Genomic DNA, 20,007 nt, shown 5'->3' on the forward strand with positions numbered 1-20,007 from the left:
GCAGGTTTTACCAGACACCAAATCTGCTGGCACCTTGATTTTGGACTTCCTAGCCTCCAGGACTATGAGAAAGAAATTTCTGTTGTTTATGAGTCACCCATTCTGGAGTAATGTGTTATAGCAGTCTGAATGGATTAAGATACTCACTTATTTTTTAAATCTAGTATTTATTTTAAAAGAATGATAGATAATTTTTGGAAGTGGGCACAAATAAAATAAGTAGCTAAAAATGCGTGACCCTTGTTCTCATCCTCACCCATTTATGTTGTCTCTTATCTTAACTTTGATCCTGAATCTTTGCATATGCTGTTCCCTAAGACTAGAATGCCCTTTCCTTTCTTTGAGAAAGTGCGAATGTGTAAAAGAAGCAAAGTGGATTCCTTCTTCAAGGCCCAGAATATCATCACCTCTTCAGTGGAGGGTTTGATGATTCCCTCCGGGCAGGGCCATCTGCTTCCCACTCTGTCTCAGCCATGGCCCCCACATCACAGTGCTGTGATACTTTCTCTACTGACAAGCCTTCCCCTCAAACCTCACCCTCTTTGGTGTTCTCTTTATCATGAACAGTGCCTCTACAGTGCCAGAATCCTGAGGGTGAGTTCCCACCCTTCACCTGAGGGTGAGTTCTCATCCATCACCAAGTCCTGCAATATATATATATATATATATATATATATATATATATATGAAGATTTTACTTATTTATTTGACAGAGAGAGACGCAGCAAGAGAGGGAACACAAGCAGGGGAAATGGGAGAGGGAGAAGCAGGCTTCCCACGGAGCCTGATGCTGGGCTCGATCCTAGGATCATGACCTAAGCCGAAGGCTTATTATTTAACCGACTGAGCCACCCAGGTGCCCCTATATTGTTTTAAATATCTCTCTGGCCTTCCATTTCTCTCCATTTCTGATGCCACTCCTCCCTTTCAAGCTTTCAGTATATCTCTTGCCTGTACTATCTTAATAGCCTCCTATCTTTTTCTCAGTTTCTAGTCTTGCTTTTCCAACAACCCGTTCTTGACACAGCAGCTAGAGGGCTTACAAAAATGAAATAGATAAAGAGGATTAAGAGGTATAAACTTCCAGTTATGAAATAAACAAGCCACAGAGATGAAAATTACAGCATAGGGACCATAGTTAATAATACTGTAGTAACATTGCATGGCAACAGATGGTGACTTCACATATCGTGGTGAACATTGAGGAAGGTAAAGAATTGTTGAAATCACTATGTTATAAACCCCAAACTGATATAACATTGCATGTCAGTTATACTCCAGTAATAATAATAATAATAAATGCTGATCAAATTGTGTCACTCTGTTTTAAGCCTGTCAATAGCTCCCCCTCTGGGCTTGCATGACTTGTCCACCTGCTCAGCCTCACTACCCTCATCAGTTTTCTTCCCCCTGCTGCTGTTTTTTGGACTCAGTGGCCTGTTTTGATTTCTCTGATGGTCTGTGCACCTTTTCTCCTTGGGATTGTCTCTCATTGTGTTCTTTCTTGTCTGCTTTTCTGCCACCTCTCCCACAGATTAGAAACTCCTGTTCATCTTTCAGATCTCGGGTCAGCCGTTGCTAACTTCCTGACTAGGTCACGTGTCTCATTTCATGGATCTTTATCCATTGTGTTTCTTTGTTGTACTGGTCACATGGCAATTTCATAGTTAATTAAGAAAAGACTTTAACATCTTTTTCTTCTACTAGAATATAAATTCCACAAAGGTTGGGACGCCTGGATCACCTTACTATTCCTAATCCCTAGTCCAGGACATAGGAGGTGCTTTATGTTTTGATTTAGTTACTGGATAAATATGTATTTATTTACTGAGTTTCTTAAAGGCATGGACAATTTATTAGTCATCTTTGAGCCCTGATGCCCTAGCATAGTATGTAGCATATGTTGGATGCTCTAAGTATTTGTTAAATGAATGCCTGAATCTAACTATTTAAGGGGTTGTCAGGGGCGGGGGGTGGGGAAGAGGGAACAGACATTTTGTGTGGCTGCAGGGGAAAGAACCAGGACTTAAGGTTAAAAATTAGAGAAAGGCAGATTTTTTTCTAAAAACTAATACTAATAAAAAACTAATAAAATTATCCTAATAGGAATCACATCCGAACACTTTATTGAATGTGTTTGGGTTCTGGGATTATGGGTAATAGTAGTCTTCTTGTGTTTTCTAAATTTTTCTACAATATTATATTGTTTTAATATACAGTAAATAGGTAAATTCAATAACTAAATCAGACAAAATTATTTTTAAAAGATATGGACAGGTGACAAGATAATGGGCTCTCTGTCCCTAGGAGTGTTTGAGCAGCCAGGAATGACACCTGCCAATGATGACAAGGAAGGGACTTCTCCATTGGGAAGGGGGAGATTGGAGCTCACATGCTCTAAGATTCTTCTGACACCAATAGCCCGTGATACTGTTTTTTTTCCCCAAAGATTTTATTTATTTGTTTATTTGAGAGAGAGAGAGAGAGATACTGCAAGCGGGGGGAGGGGCAGAAGAGGAGGGTGAGGGTGAGACTCTCAAGCAGACTCTGAGCTGAGCATGGAACCTGACTTGGGGCTCAATCTCAGGACTCTGAAACCAAGAGTCAAGGAGGCTTAACCAACTGACCTCCCCAGGCGCCCCAGCCCATGATACTATTGCCTGAATGATAGATGCTGAGTCCCCTTTCTTGGAAGAACTTGGTCTAGTGTGCTTGGCTGTCTTACATGCTTCCAGTATTTCCTTACATTGGAACATCACCATGACAGGATAAGCTGCAGTGGAATTTGATTTGTATTCAACTGAGGCTGATATACAGCAGGATTTAGTGATGCCAAGAGCATGAATATGGAGGTGAGGGGTGTTGAGAAGCATTAGATTTCTGTCTTAATTGTTTGAGTGAATCCTGATTAAAATGTTCTCAAATCAGCACTTGGATCACACATACCCTAAGTATTATATTTAATGGTTAATTTTTTTAAATAGACATTTCCAAACTGTGGTTTTGGTTAAATTAAAAAGATGGGCTCCATTCTGATTTTGGGGTTTATAGGTTAGTTTGGCAAACAGGACCCTTGTTTTTCTCTCTCAAGAGAAAGGGCATTTAGACGATTTCCTCCATATTATAATACTTCAGAATTAAGAGGGAACAGAATACTCCCAGAGGAAATCTGGTTTGTAGAAGTGAATCTCTGTCCAGAAAAAAATGGAACACACATAAAGGTCTTCTGATTACATGAAATCCCAGCCTAGACAGACAGAGAGAAATTTGAGATAATGAAATAATAAGATTGATTTCTATAACGCATGTGTGAAAACCATTGTTATTGTCATCACACCAGTGTGAAAGAATATGCGTGTGTATATGTGTATCAATGTGTATATGGACATCACTGATGTGAGTGGACTGGTAGTCAAAGAACAAAACAAGGCAAAGAGGAATTCAAAAGGGAAAAATTAGAAGTCACTGTTATTACCGTCCCCTACTCCTTAATTTCCAGTGAGATCTTGAGGAGCACTGTTATTCCAATGAACAAAAGGGTCTGTCACTTGTATGAGTACTTTCTATTTTTACATTATTTGACTTCTTTGTAATTCTTCCAGGTTCTCAGTACCAAAGTGAATTCTAATCATTTTATTGATTGAAAAAGGAAAGGCATTTTCTTTCTATTGGATGCAAGCTTTTAAAAAGGTTTGCCCACAAAGCCATAAGGAACCATGTAAACACAATGTGTCTGATTATCATCTTACAGAAAAATGTGCAAGAAAGTTTCAGGATTTCCAGCTCCCCCTCCCCATACCCCCAGAAAGTTTTTCTTTGAAGTAGACAAGTTCAATATGTACTGGGTTGGGGGTATAGAATGAGAAGAATGTCCATATGGAAAGTGCTCTGCAAGGCTGGAGTCTCATGGTGGGACCCAGGCTCCCTAAGGCCTCTGGGGGAGCTGGTCGCCTGTTCTGTCAAGTACATGGCTATGGGGCCTTACATAACCTGGTAATTGAAAAACACACACAGGGAGGTAGAGAAATGTCTCATCAAAGCTCATTGAATAGAACTCTCCTTGCCTGGGCAAGTACCTGAGAACAGCCAGGCCTGGGAATTAGTGTGCTCCCTTAAAGGTCCTACAGACTTCCTCAGTTCCATCTGCTCTGCCCTGTGCCTCCCTCTGCTCTTCCCTGGTTCCCCAGCTTCCAACCTGGATTGAGGCCCTGCCTCCCTCATTTTGTCTCTGGTATGGTTGACCTTGAGGGCCTCTTCTGGAAATGCTCCTCCTATTTGGTCTGGAATTCCTCCTTAGACACCATCCTAATTTTACCTCCAGGCTCTCCAATCTGTGACAAGGGTTAAAAGACATACCAGTGCCCCCTACCCTCACTCCTGCCACCTTGGCCCATTTCCTATTAGCGTCCCTGCCAAAAAAGAGAATTTGGATAAAGGAGAACACAGGAAGGCAGAAATAGAGGCATCGGGAACATGGGTTGTGTGTGGATATTAACCATCTTTATTTCCATCAAAGGAGAGTGTGTGATGGTTAATTTTATGTGTCAACTTGACTGGCCTAAGGGATGCCCAGATAGTTGGTAAAATATTATTTCTGGGTGTTTCTGTGTGGATGTTTCTGGAAGAGATTAGCATTTTGAATCATTAGACTGAGTAAAGAGATCCAGCCTCACCAATATGGGTGGGCATCATGGATTCTTTCTCTCTTATTGAGCTGGGATGTCCATCTTCTTCTGCCTTTGGACATCAGACCTCCTGGTTCTTGGGATTTCAGACTCTAGGACTAACACCAGTACCTCCCTGGTTCCCAGGCCTTTCAACTTGGACTGAATTACACCACTGGTTTTCCTGGGTCACCAGCTTGCAGATGGCAGATTGTGGACTTCTCACCCTCTGTAACCACACAAGACAATTCCTATAATAAATCTCCTCTTACATATCTATCTTTATATATCCTGTTGGTTCTATTTCTCTGAAGAACCCTGGTAATACAGAAGGTAAGCATTCACAGAAATGGTTGATCCCATACCTTTGAGAATGGATGCATTGGGCACATTTTAACCATTTTAAAATATTTTAAAATTTCTTACATATGCAATATGCTGTATTGTTCACAAAAACATTTGCATACAGTTTTGATTACTATGAAACAAATCCATGTAGAACTCTTAAATTAATACTTACTTTTGCTTATTTACTTTTTTTTTCTCCCATATTTTCAGTTCTGAAACTGGGAGTTGTCTTATAATCAGTGGTGTTTGGCAGTTGTCATCCACTAGGAATGACTGTGACCAAGTGTCACTCAAACTGGGTCCCAGTTCTTCGTGTTGTCACTTCAACTGAGTTACCTGTATGGTCGACACTATATGTGTTAATTACTCTTTAGTATGTCTTAAAAACTATAATATGATTGGACTTTGAGACAAAAAGTTACCATGTACACAGAGAAGCAAAGAAAGAGTGGGATGAAATGTGACATTTGGGAACCAAAGAGCCATCACTGGAGGAATGACTGCAGGTCCATATGTCTTGCAAAGCAGCCACTAAATGTTTTACCTAATGAAGGAAGATATCAACATGTAGAGAAGGGTGGGTTTCATTTTGTTGCTGAAATAGATACAAAAGAATTACCTATCACATATCACTCAAGGTACCCAAAGTCAGAAGAAACTGCCCAAACTCTCAGAATAGATAAAAGACATTTGGAAGTAAAACACCACTGATTAGACTATTATTAAGACATGGCATCATAATTTCATTTGTAGGATTTTTTCCTCCTTTGGTGGAATTCTCTGCTGGATGCTTTTACTTGACATATAAGCCTCACACCAATTCTGCTCCATCAACATCATTATCCCTAACTTAGAGATAAAAGATGAGTCATTTACTCAGGTTGCTCATTTAGTTTTGGTAGAGCTAGGACTTGAATCCTCATGTGCTCATGACCAGAGCCTGCGCCACCTTCTCTAACCTTCACTGCCTTGGTAGTAATCTTCCCAATTTTTCAACTCCTCGGTCTTTCAGAAGTACCTTTGGGGAAGAATGGTCTCAAGAAGCCTATAAACTTGAGCTATTCTGGAACAAGATGACATTTTGGGTTTTTCTTGGTTTTTCATCTAAAAACTTAGATTTTGGGACTGGGAATCCTGGCTTGGGCTTTTAAGCCTAGGATTTAAAATCTTGACTAGGGTACTTTTGAGTTGACTTTTCTGCAATGTACCATGAATTCCTCTCACATATTCTCTTACCTCATCTTGCAATGGTTTCCTAAAGGCAATTTGTAAATGTAAATTTACCTTTAAATTTAAAAATAAATCTCTCAAAGGTAGTTTTTCAACCGGGTCCTCCTTATTTATGCCTGAGAATAAAGTTACAATAATAGGCCCAAAAGTGCCAACAGAAAGTAGGTGGATTGAAGATAACCCAATATATGTCTCTCAACATCAACAGCCAAGGATTTTCCAGAAAACTCCTGTTAGAAAAGTACTGAACATTTATTTTTACCAAACTCCAGGTTCTCAAGAAATAACCAGATAAGAGTCTCACATATAAAAGTTTGTTTCCACGGCTCTCTGAGAGGGGAAAAAAGAACCAAAATAAAATAAAAATGAAAACCACTTGAATTTCTAACCATGATTATAATTGTATTCATCCCAACATTTTTAAAGGTTTAAACATGTTTAGAAAAGCGGTTTCTTCTTAGATCAGGATCAGGAACTGCAGTCCTCTTGGGAAAGGCCAGTCTGTGGTAAGCTAGCTGGCAACAGGGATGGAAGTGCCAGAAATGTTAGGGGGAAGCTGACGAGTCTGAGATTCTTGTGTGATTCTAAACCCAGGAGAATTTGCTTGCATTTGGAATGACTACTACCTCGGGGAATGAAACCAGAAAAGTCACTATTCACACTTCATACATTTATTTCTTTTTAGATTTGGTTCAAAGGCTCTGAGAGTGGCATTCTAAACTAGAGGCATCCAGTTAATTAAATCACAAGGACTTTGTAACAAGTAACAAAAATAATTCATTTCTTCCAAATTGAGCTAGTAGGGCCATTCTCTTCTTTCTTAGGACAAGCATTCAGTGAAAACAGGATCGGTATACAACCAGATTGAGTTTTACTGTAATCTCTCTGCTATGAAAGATTTCAGCACATTGTTGGCATTTAAATGATTAATAACTAATGCAGTGTCATTTAATATTCTATTTGTCTGTTACCAGTTTTTTCTAATTAACAGCTAGGGTTATTCAAGTGACTCTTAAGAATGGGCTGCTAGATTTCAAAATAATATTTAAAGACTCATTTACAACTGTACCTATTCTTGCCTTTCCCTGCCTGACTTCATAGAAGGAGATGTCTCTCTAGTCCAAGATGAATCACCAATCTATACTCTAAGTGTATACACTGAAATTGAATTTACCATTTGGCTCACCTCTTAAACTGTTGCCTTAGAATTTTCTTTCTCAGTAAATGCTACCATCATGCATCAAGCTTCCCAAGAATGCACCCAGGGATCATCAGAGACACTTTCCTTCCCATTCCTATACCTAGGCTCCATCCAATCCACCAGTGTCCAATCTGTTTTACTAATTCAATGTTTTTCCTGCATTTCCATTCCCTTCTATCTCCTCTGCTACTAGTAGACCTCACCACTTCCAAGAACCTCCCAAATGATCTCCCTGATAGGATTTTTTACATCCATACAATCCATTCTCTATACCACTATCAAAATTATTTCTCTAAATGCAAATCTTAAGACCTTTAAAGGTGCTTCATCATCTTAAGAGTTCAAGATCCTTAGCATAGAACCAAGCCCTTTATGCCGTGGCCCTGTAAGCCTCTCCGGCATCATTCTGCACCATTCCTCAACAGCCCCTTTATGTTCCAATCCTACATAAGGACTTGCTGTTTTGCAAATGGACCAGGTTTTGTTCCCTTTCCTGCCTGTGCTTTTGCAGCGCGGTTCCCTCGACTGGCCATCTTCTCATCTGCCCACGACCCTTTTACTTAGTTCTTTAGGACAAGTCCCTTCTCTAAGAGCGCTGAGAAACAGTGAGGGAGCCCATGCTTTGAGTTCCAAGTCAATGACAGTGGTGCCTTCTCCTGCATTTCCACAGGCCCCTGCCTCTTAGCATTTCAATCTTTGTTGCACATGATTGTCTCCTCCAGTACCCTGTAAACTCTTTGAGGAGAGGAGCTGGGTCTTTTATTTTTGTATCCCCAGGCCAAACATGGGACCTGTTACTTGCTAGCTGTTCCATAAATTGCTGTGGCATGAATTTTAATCCTTTTCCATCACTTCTAGAAACTTTGCTCAAGCAAAGTTATTTTTCTTCTTTCTTTCTGTATGTTAGACTCTTCCCCCTTAAGTCTAATACATCTTTAAAACAAACAACAAAACATTTTTTGTATCTTAGCCCCAATTTTTTGAAAATATTGTCTAATTATTGCTTTAAACTCCTAACCTCCTTTTGATTCTTCAACCCACTGAAATTTGACTTTTACTTCATCATTCTGATGAAATTGTTCCTACCAATGATACAAATTGCTTCCTAACTACAAAAGTCATTCTTTATCTTAAGTGATTACTCTGGGGTTTTACGTTGTTAATCTCTCCCTTCTTCCTAAACCTTATTTTTGGTGTTTGTGACATTGTTTCCCCTGGTCTATAACATCTCTGAACACTGACCAGCCAATCTAGCAGCCCATTGTTTAAATGTTGGGTATCCCAAGGAAGCCCTTATTTGTTCTTTTGTCTTCTCCCTGAGTAACTTCAGCTAGTTCCATATCTTTAGTGACCATCTATATATCCAGTGAGGCAAAATCTTGATCTTCAGAACTGTTTCCAACTTGTAATAAATTTTGTTACTCACAATACCCTCAAAATTTACATGTTAAAATTCAATTGTTTCTCTCCTCAAACTTGGCCTCTTATATATTTCCTATCCTAGTGAGTTGGCAGTAGAGTCAAGGTAGAATTAAGAATATTGGCTACTGGGGCTCTTGGGTGGCTCAGTCGTTAAGCGTCTGCCTTCGGCTCAGGTCGTGATCCCAGGGTTCTGGGCTCAAGCCCCGCATCGGGCTCCCTGCTCAGCGGGAAGCCTGATTCTCTCTCTCCCACTCCCCTGCCTGTGTTCCCTCTCTCGCTGTCTCTCTCTGTCAAATAAATAAATAAAATCTTAAAAAAAAAAAAAAAAGAATATTGACTACTTAGATTTTTTTTCCAGGTTTCTATACTAGACTATATGGTCAATAAATTTTAAAGAAAAAATGACCCTTTATATGTATACCAAGTTAGTGTTTGTATTATCTATTGCTACGGAACAAACTTTCACACATGTGGCAGCTTTAAACAGCATGTATTTATTATCTCAAAGTTCCCCTAGGTCAGACGTCCAAGCACAGCTTAGCTGGGTCCTCTGCCCAGGGTTTCGCAAAGGTGCAATCAAGGTGTTGGCTGGGGCTGGGATCCTCTTCCAAGCTCGCTGGTTGTTGGCAAAATTCATTCCCTTGAAGCTATAGAACTCGTGGCAGCTTACTTATTCAAGGCCAATGGAAGAGAGAGTCTCTGACTTGTTCACTCTTTTTTAAAGGGCTTATCTGATGAGGTCAGGCCCACCCAGGGTCATATCCCCCTTTTGACTTGCTCAAAGTCACCTGATTAAGAACCAGAAATCTCTTCACTTTTGCCATGTAATGTAACATAATCATGGAAGAGACTATCCTATTCTTTCTGCCTTATTCTATTAGTTAGAAGCAAATTATAAGTCCCACCACACTCAAGGGGAGGGTCCGGGTGTAGGCCATTGGGAATCATTCTGTAATTCTGCCTGCCACCGCTTAATTTTTTTAAAAAATATGAGTTATGGGAAAATCCATTAAATGTAATTTTGAGATATTAAAAGATTGAATATAAAGAAGAAAGGTATAGAACTTTAACATCTCAAAGTTTAATGGAAATGGCCCATATTTTGAAGATGGTGAAAATGGTTTCTATGTTTATCCTAGCTTACACTTACTGCCTTGGGCAGGAGATATAGTCAAGAACCTACACTTTAGATCATATTATATGAACCTAAATGGAATAATCAGAGAAGTTGTTCTGAAAGACAGACATTTAATTATATAACTGTCTTCACTTGAGAACCATTTTACCATGTGTTCGCCTCATTTGCATTAGAGAGAAAAAAGACAGTTGTATGTCTATGTAAGTCAGTTATATGTTTTCCCTCAGGGTCAATAATTTTGACTTTTCCCAATAGGGCTTTTTTTTTTTCTTCTAATACTTTTGGCAGACTGTGGTTTTCATCAGAAGTGCTTAATCTTAACTCAGGATAGGTATTTCAGGTATCTTGTAAAGTTGTGTTCTTACAACATACAATGGCATATCTACAGAGGTTCCTAGATCCTTCACTCTCCCCTTTCTGCCCCATACCTTCTGTAGCTCCTTTTCCTGTATGAATCACACAGATGTTCTGGAGTTAACGAGGTGCCATTAGAATATGAAATGCATAAAAATCGTGCCACTTTTAGGTCCTGCTTCTTAGGGAAAACAGTTCCACTGGTACTTAGAAAAACACAACGTGACTTGGTGAATTTATCTCTTTTTCTTGACATTGGCAATGATAATGCAATGCCCATTGTATACAGTCAGTGTGAGGTCGGCTTGCAAATCCCTACAGATATGTGGTTACTTCTCTACTTTCCCTCTCTTTTGCTTGGGCAACTGCCACATTGATACACTGGAGCCACTCTTCTGCATTCTTCTCATCCTTGGCCTTGAAAACATAGGTTTTATTGTCTGTGAAGATTTCAAAAGCTCGAGGGAGGGAGCGGTCCCTGCGTTTTCTGGCCACAACTTTCACACTCTGTACTTTGCTGAGTTCTATTGGAGAGTCATCAGGATCATCTTTCTGAAATGCATATGGGAAGGAGAGAACATGAGCTGGCTCCCAGAGCATGAAAATATCTCTGGCAACTGGAGAATTTTCCAAGAGGATCAGAATCCTTTCACTGCATATGGTTCATAACTTTTGTTATTTTGCATGCTAAGACCTCAGTGAGTCATTCATTAGAACAATGGAGGGAGTGAGCAATTGGCCCTATTTCCAGTATATTAAGTTGGCACAAGATGGCCAATTTATAAGAAATTATTATTTGGTGGGATTTGGGAAAATGTTTAATTAATATTTCTTTGATTTCATGTCATGTTCGATGGATATCAACACTGTATCAATAGAGCAAAATGCAATAGTACAATTGGAGTACTATTAACGCAGGATCTGAAATAATTTGGGAAGCATGAAATTGAATTTTCCTTTGTGTTATCTCTGAGAAAGGTGAATTAATTGAATAAACAGCGTCCTAATGTTTAAGCAGATCAAACTGTTTTTGAAATACACTGGAGCTTTGGAAGTATGATTTGTCTACAAACATTAAGTGAAAGAATACTTAATGATCTACATTTTTCTGGCATCAAAACAGAGGCTTACAGATCACCACTGCAACAGGAGGGTCATCCCAGTGGGCTTATGAATAGTTTCAAAAGATCAAATACTTCTTTACAGCAATTTCTTTAACATCCCTGAATTCTTTCATCTACTGGAGGATGTGCCTGTGCTTGAGGGTCTTGCCAACTCTCCTTTTCCATCTCCCCTACACAACCCACTCTTCTTTCGCTCTGCAATGGAAAGGCACCCTTTTCACTCATCCTGAAGTTACCATGGTGTATCATCCAACTTGGAAAAATCTCAGGAGGATCAAACAAATGAAAAAAGCAACTCAAAATATTGATGCTAGGGAAGTGTCCTTCAAACAAAGCAACACACTCACTCCCCAGCTATTTCATTAAGAGATGCATTTCCAATAGCATTTCACTTTTTAGTGTTCAGTAACTATTTATTACATTTGGTGTTATACTTATGACTTTCCATAAATGATATAATTTTAAAAATATAATAATAAAATATCTAACATTTAGAGACTGATACTCACAAAATATTAAAATAATTAAATTTCAATTTATATACATAGTTTTATTGCAGTAAAAAATGATTGGGTGATCAGGATAAAATGCTGTGGGACTGGTAGAAAACAATATGATTTCAAAGAAAAATGATACCATGTAAACATTGTGATGGGTATTAAGTAGGGCATGTGTTGTGATGAGCACTGGGTGTTATATGCAGCTAATGAATCACTGAACACTACATCAAACACTAATGATGTACTATGTGCTGGCTAACTGAACATAGTAAAAAAAATAAAGATGAACTAATTTATGTATTTCTTTAATGGATGGTGTTAGATGTCAAATTGCTACGGTATCTTATTCCAATGGTTATACTTAAAGGAGAGGTGTGAACTTTTTATTTTAAAATGATAATATTTTCAATTCAACAGAAATTACAGTTTGTGGACTGTTTAAACTTATGATAAACTTAAAATGCTGCAAGGTATTACACAGATTTTCAAAATTCTTTTAGGGAATAGACAGAATAAAGTTTGAAGATACCTGCACAAGATAATAATTTGCTAGCTTAATTTGGTTTATGGTAAATATCTGACAGTAATAAGATTGTATTTCTTTGAATTAGTCTATAGAACAGAACTTGATACATGGAGGAACTGATCAAGAAAACAAAAAGTTACCATAGTTCTCTAAAGAGGGACAGTGAATTACCCAAGAGAAGTGGACAGGAAGTCAAAGGTCACCATTGCCTAGCTGGTTGGTAGAGATCAAGACCTTACGAACGCGAAAGTAAAAAAATAACACCATAGTCTTTCAGTCCTTATTAAAAATGCACATTTTTCTCATTTACAAGAAAGGGGTTGAAGCTTCAGCTGGACTGATGACCCCTGCTAGGTCACTGTGTCCCTGGGGATGAGAGGGAATTTGCTGTGGTCGTTATAGTACATTATATATTTCTCAATATTTGAGCCACATGTTCTGTCAGATTTCTGAAATGTCAAACCATTATTTCCCTATAAAGATATCAAACAAGTTAGCCAATTATAAAATAGCCTACTCTAAGCTTTATTAAAAAGCTCTGAATCAAGAAGTATAAAGGTCATTATTTGAGCTCAGGAAAAATATTCTTATGCACTAACTCTGCTCTGTCTCAAGGGATCTGAGAAATCATTGCATCTTAACTTCTGATTTCTTTAATAAAAACAGGAAATTCAGATGGTCATTTTAAACACTTTAAAAATACTTCAGTGTGGAGCTATGCTAAGGAAAGTTTCTTTAAACCTCCAATAACTGTCTGAATTGAGTCCAGTAACTGTCTGAATAACCATTATGCTTCCCTTTCAAAAAGATCTTCAGCCACAGAAAAGTCCATCTGTATATTTAATAATACACGCAGATGAATAAAGTAGCATGAGCTTAGGGTTTTTTTTTTTTTCGTTCAAAAAGTTAACATGACGTTTTATTAATTAAAAAAGCGTTCATCAAAATTTGTCATAATTCGGATATACCATACTTTATTCCTGTTGCGTAAAAAGTTCAAATACATTTTATAATGAGCGCTCTAAAGATATAGTGCATATGTTTTCAGTGACTCATAATTTTTAAATAATTTAAAATCTTTCTTTAATTAATTCAAACACAGTTTGGTTTGCCACTGCTCTGTATTTTAAGTATTCCCGGGAAGCAGGACAGTACATTCATTTAACAACAAGCTTTGATGTCACGCGGCCTGTGCCTGACTCCAGTTTTATCCCTTTTTACCTTACTGGCTCTAACTTTGGTCAAGCCAATCAAAGTCTCTCTCTCTCTGTCTCTGTCTCTCTCTCTCTCACAAGGGGAAGGGAGTGGGGAGGGTCTGATGTTACATGATGTAAAAGTACCATATGGTGGAACAAGTTTGAGATATAGTAGTTAAACAAAATTAAGTGGGCTCTTTCCTGCAAGACTTGTCAGAACCTTTAGTTCCTTTGTATTTCCCAGATATCTTTGATATCCTGGCAATGACTGACAGACCCTGGGTCCCCAAATCCATGAGTGGGGCACAGTAGGTGTAAAGGCATCAGCAGGGTGTTGTATGCGTGTTCTCTGGGCATCTTTCCACAGGAGTGGATGGATGACCATGTGTACATATGCACATATTTCCACATCACTCTGATTCTGGGGCTCAAATAATACCTGTAAGAGTGGGACAAGACAGAAATCCAAAGGCCAGGGTCTTGCTCTCCCTGGCTTGCCTGGCAGGCGAGATAAAGACCGAAAGTGCCCCCACTTCCCACTCAAGTCAGATTCCACAAGGCTTTCTTTCTGTCAGATCTAACCTGGTGCCTGCCCATCCTGGGAAAGACACCAGCTCTCAGGGCCTGTGCACTGTGCAGAAGGCCACCGAGATCACCCAGCCCAGAGGAATATGCTTCCATCCTCTGGCAGGGAGGGAGAGAGGGAGGGAAAGGCACCCCAGATTTACCCATATGTAACATGACAAAAACAATAGTGCTGACCTCAAAGGACCGTTTTGAGGATTCTTTAAGGCAATCCAGGGTGGCATGTGCTAAGCTATTATTATTATATTCAAAATATCCAAGAGGTAGGTCAAGATTTCTTTCTCCCTGATCCTGAATGAATAGAATTTAATGATAAATAAAACTGACTTGAGAAGAAAGGAATAACTTTGTATTGCTGATTGGAATAAAATGCTATTTCAGAAGTTTCTCACTGAAATTTCAGAGTACAGATATTTACTGAGCATCCTAGTTCAGATTGAAAATTACATTAAATGAATATTTATTAATTCTTTTAGAATCCTGTTCTATTTAACTGAGTATTAAATGACTGCAAGATGATAGTGGTTTTCCCTAACCAGCACTGAACTTAGTTGACTATGAAAAGTACTTAAAATAAATCAGCCTTTTTCTTTCTCCCAGCCTGCTGTCTCTCTTCCCTGGGTCCCTGACTCCAAATATAACCTTTAGTTATAAAGGAAGTCAGGGTCAATATCATAAGCTATTAATTTACGTAGGTGATCTATAAGGGAACAAAAGGCACACGGTTCAAATCAAGCTCACTGGGTAGTCCTTTGGCAGTTTATCTTCTAAACTTAAGTCAACTTAAAAAAGATCTCCTGTAATAAACTGAAGAGAGACAGTAAACCAACTAACATAGGACTGAACAGAATAGACAGTCCAAGGGACATATGCAAAAAAAAAAAAAAAATGACACTGTGAAATTATTAATGGAAAAGGACAAATTATTGGCGTTTTAACTCAGGACAAAATGCCTACCTGGTTGATGTAGATCAAGACCTTAAAAATACAAGTGTAAAAGACAAGGGGGAAACTTACAGACTTTCCTTTTTGAAACAGAAGTTGATTTCCAGCCAGTGTAAAATAACGAGTTTTCCACCTTTTGATGAACTTCCATCTGACTTGCTTCTCTTTAAGTTTTCCTTCTATGAGAGGCTGGCCATCTTGATTTACAACTGTTGAAGGTAAGAGAATGATCAAACTATTTATTTCCCATTATTTATTTGGCAAGCAATCAAAAGTCAGAATTGTACAATGAACGAGAACCCAGTAGGCATATTTGGAAAGTGTGCTAATAAATTATGAATTTGGTTAATCTTTCCCCCTTTGTCCCTAAAGGAATGCACAATTTAGATATGATAATGGGAACCTGTTGAAAGTCCTCACTGAGATTTTCAAAAGGAATATAGTTCACAAAAAGAGGATCTGGTTAGCAGTTTTTAAGGCGTATCCAGATATCCAGCTTTCTGTGCTTCTTAACTCTTTTGTTTCATGATAGTCTGTACAGATGAACTGCTTAGAAGCACAGCTTTATGACTAATCACAAACCAAGTGTATTTAACTATTTGGCAGCAAAAGTCAAAGGAGTGCCCCCAAAGATGTATTTTTCCTGAAGACACAACATTGCAAAGGCAAGCCCAACTCTTTTGGACATGGTTATTTCCACTCTGGAACACACATACTCCTTCTCCATTCTGCATATGCTCATCTCTGCCCAATCAACAACTAATCATTCCATGAGTCAACTCAAATGTTGCTTCTTTTGGGAGAACTTCCCCAAACTCAGACCAGAGTGGCTTCCCTTGCCATATGTTCTCATAGCATCTGGCATATTTCTTTTACATCAAGCATCATTGGTAGATAGTTATTGGTGTTTATCTGATTCATGTCTGTCTTTCCCATTTAACTGAAAGCTCCATGAGGGCCTTTGCTTTGTTCACCGATATATCACCAGGCAACTAATATGGTGCCTGGCAAATACAGCAAATCTGTAAGTATTTTTTGAGTGAAAAGGTTAATTTTGCAGTGAAGTGGAGTGTGTATGATTACACATAATCATAGAATTAGAAGATGTGTTACAATGTCAAAAGTCAGAAGTTTTAATGTTGAACTAAAGAATTTCATTCATTTTGTCAACTACCTAAGATTTACTCTCCAAATTCATAGGTAAGCATCTGATTTCTGGGGATTATGACAATATTTACTTACATATATTATGTTCAATTTTCATAGCACTTTGGAAGTAATGAAATGTGTTCCATCATTTGGAAATTTAGACAGTGCCTGTTTGACCATATAAACACAACCTATTCTTCCTATCCTACCACTTCTCTTTTCTAATATAGGTCAAATAACTACTTTAGACAAAGAGGATTTCTCCACCTTGACAGCATTTTCAGGATAAGAATGATGAAATGTATGAAATGTATAGTTTTCTTTTTTTTTAAATTTAATTTTATTTCATTATGTTATGTTAGTCACCATATAGTACATCACTAGTTTTTGATGTAGTGATCCATGATTCATTGTTTGCATATAACACCCAGTGCTCCATGCAGTATGTGCCCTCCAGTGAAATGTACAGTTTTCATAAACAAAATTCTACTAAGGCTACTTTGGCCTCCCTCCCCCCTACCCCCATTTGATGTCTATTCAATTGAATGTTCTATTGTCAACCCCAAATTAAAGCTAAAAACTGAAAATACTATCAAATATATTATTAGATAGTGACAGGGCTATGAAAAAAATGGAGTAGGGAGGGACCTGGGGGTTGGTGCACACTCACATAGGTGGTCAGGAAAGAGCTTGGACATTTGAAGGTATCTTTGATCTGAGACTTTAGTGTTGAGAAGTGTCTCCCATCTTTGGAGAATCTTCATGGCAGCTAGTATCGTGCCCAGCAGAGCATAGGGAAACCAGGAACTCAAGAAGTATTGACTATCAATTTCAAGAAAATGATTTCAGGGGCGCCTGGGTGGCTCAGTCAGTTAAGTGTCTGCCTTCGGCTCAGGTCATGATCTCAGGGTCCTGGGATGGAGTGCTGCATCAGGCTCCCTGCTCAGTGGGGAGTCTGCTTCTCCCGCTGCCTCTCACTCGTGCTCTCTCTCTCTCTCAAATAAATAAATAAAATATTTAAAAAAAAAAGAAAAGAAAAGAAAATGATTTCAGTGCTTTGCTTTGCTTTACTTAGGAATCATCTGATTTAGAGTATTAAAGACTGTAATGCTCTTTGAAAATTTAATTGTCTCATAACCATGATGCTCGCTTCCTTTGTGCGGCCTCTACACTCCACAGTTACCTAGGATAAAGCACTTAGGACAGATGCTAGGTCTTTCCTGGGCTGTATGTCCTCGAGAGCCAGAATAGCCTCACAGTGGCCTGGACCATGGGTTCAGTGTTTACTAACAGCGTGCTCTTGAGTCACGAAGGGGGCAGCAGTCTGTCTGAGAGGAGGAACAGAAGGTCCAAAGGGAGATCCAAGATAAAAAGAAAACAAACTCTAAACAAACAAATAATGAAAGACCCAGGCTGAGACTTACATTAAAATCTTTCCTAAAACATCCATTTCCTATGCTTCCAAATGAGAAAAAATTGCTAATCTAATTATGATGATCAAGGATTTTTTTAATAAGAATTCAGAAGAGTTAGATTTGAGTCCTTTCAACTATAGTTTTCTGATCAGCAAGACCCCACCTGATTTACAAAGATGATGAGATCAAAAGTCAAAATTAAGAAACTTATGTGAAGATACTAGGTAAGTAAGCACTATGGCCCCCTCCATCCTCTGCTTTTATTAGACTTTACTTCATAGCTTGTAATCACATTGCTTTCTTGCCATGCATTTAATGGTAAGATTATTTAATGTAATGGCTTCATAACAGTACAGTTTTCTAGTCTCAGTCTTCTATATTTACTCAAAGAGGCATTTGAAATAGTCATGATACCTGAGCTGATTAGAAATCATGGTTGATTTAGGTAATATTTAAGCCCATGGATCCTTCTGGATCTGACATAAGGAATTAGCTTCAAGTATTTCTTCTCAAGGCAGATCCAAATGTTGCACTTGGGTGCCTGGGTGGCTCAGTTGATTAAGCATCCGACTTGATTTCGGCTCAGGTCATGATCTCAGGGTCATGAGATCCAGCCCCATGTTGGGCTCCAAGCACTGAACATGGAGCCTGCTTAAGATTCTCTCTCTCCCTTTCCCTCGGCCCCTCCCCCACTTGCCCACATGCTCACTTGCTCTCTCTCTCTTAAAAAAAAAAAAAGACTTTACAAATGTTGTACTTGAAGAGTATGTGACAAAAATTTGCAAGGAGAACTTGGCAAAATAGCTGAAGGAATTGCTTGAGACACAGAGTGGCAGGATATCATACCCACAGACTTACATAATGACCATATGACCATAATGACCATGAAAGACTCAAGACAAAATGACAGGTTTACTGGAGCACAAAAGGTTGAAGGACTGTCGAGAAATGCTGCCAAGCAGAGGCTTATCACTGTATAGCTCAGGCAAAATTATCCCAGGGAAAAAGTCCATGGAAAGGGTTGTAGGAAGGAAATGTTAGCAGAACTTTAAAGTAGCTGCATGTGAGGACCCAATTTAGTCATCAGAGTCGGCTTTAGATAATTTTGTAAAAGCCAGGCTATTTGTAGCTGTAGGATTAATTTAAAAATAGTTTCAAAGGCAAAAAACAAAGAGACTTAAAATTTTTCCACTTACTATCCCATCTCTTAATTTTTTTTGCAATTATATCTAGCATATGCATGAGAGGCCATGTTTCATTTTAAAAGGTCTATTGCCCATATCATATCCTTGTAAGCAATAATTCTCATGATAACCCTGTCTTCATGATCAAAACAGGGAACTAATTTTTTCTAGGTATGATCATAATCTATTTGAAAAATAACATGTGGAATTAGACTGAGAGAACGATCATGTGTCCGAAACTATCTTGTTAGTCTTGTTAGCACGTAACACATGCAAGATAAATAAATATTTTCTCATTTACCAATTAATGCATTAGTTCATTTAAAGTGCCACAATTTGGCTAAGACATCTCTACCAACCTGGATCTGTTCTTCTCTTCAATTGTCAGTTGGCTGAAAAGCTATGGAATATTAAACTGAATTCTCTCAAGCAATTGGAGCCCAAACTGTTACTGTGTTTACCAACTTAAAAGTCTTTCTGAGTGTCAATACAAATGTTTATACATTAATTGTATTTCTTGTGTGCACCAAGGGTTGAAGATATTTATGTTGCTAAAAAATGAATTTTGAAGGTATTAATCTTACTCAGCATGCAGTTGGTGAATAAGAGTGAAGAAATACCAGACAAAGACCTTAAAGCTGAGGAGCCCCATGGCAGGAAGAGCAAAGCAATAAAGAATAGTCGTCTGTTCATCTGTCAACCATCCAGCCATCCCACATGTACTTTTGAGCACAGATAAGCTGTAAGGCACTGTGTTTGGATCTGAGGGGTTTACAATGCTCAGTACAGAGGGAACTTGGATTTATCATCTTGTAGGTGAGGTCAAGCATTTTACAAATTATACAGTTCAATGTGGAGTTTGGCAAGTGCCACTGGAGAAGGAAAAGCCAAGCACCACAACACTCAAAGAAAGGAAATTCTACTTCTGGCTAGGAGGAGGTGACATGGGAGCTGGGCTTGTGCTAGGGAAGGAAAAAGGGTATTTAGGAAGAGGGCAGAAAAGGGCAGAGGTACAAGAGGGATGTG

At 38.6% G+C, this 20,007-nt stretch overlaps 1 protein-coding gene across 1 annotated transcript in view; it reads right to left on the reverse strand.

The window, feature by feature from the left end:
• Nucleotides 1–9,338: 9,338 nt before the first annotated feature.
• Nucleotides 9,339–20,007, reverse strand: part of VEPH1 (ventricular zone expressed PH domain containing 1) — a 223,796-nt gene continuing 213,127 nt past the window's right edge. Inside the window, exons 13-14 of the mRNA XM_034997824.1 lie at nucleotides 15,306–15,442; nucleotides 9,339–10,909 (exon numbers count right to left, since the gene is read on the reverse strand). Of these exons, the coding sequence (XP_034853715.1) occupies nucleotides 10,673–10,909; nucleotides 15,306–15,442 (374 nt within the window). The 3' untranslated portion in view covers nucleotides 9,339–10,672. The remainder of the gene's footprint in view (nucleotides 10,910–15,305; nucleotides 15,443–20,007) is intronic.

Source organism: Mirounga leonina, unplaced genomic scaffold (assembly GCF_011800145.1).
Source record: "Mirounga leonina isolate KUSES-001 unplaced genomic scaffold, KU_Mleo_1.0 Mir_115, whole genome shotgun sequence".
NCBI classification, from domain to species: Eukaryota; Metazoa; Chordata; class Mammalia; order Carnivora; family Phocidae; genus Mirounga; species Mirounga leonina.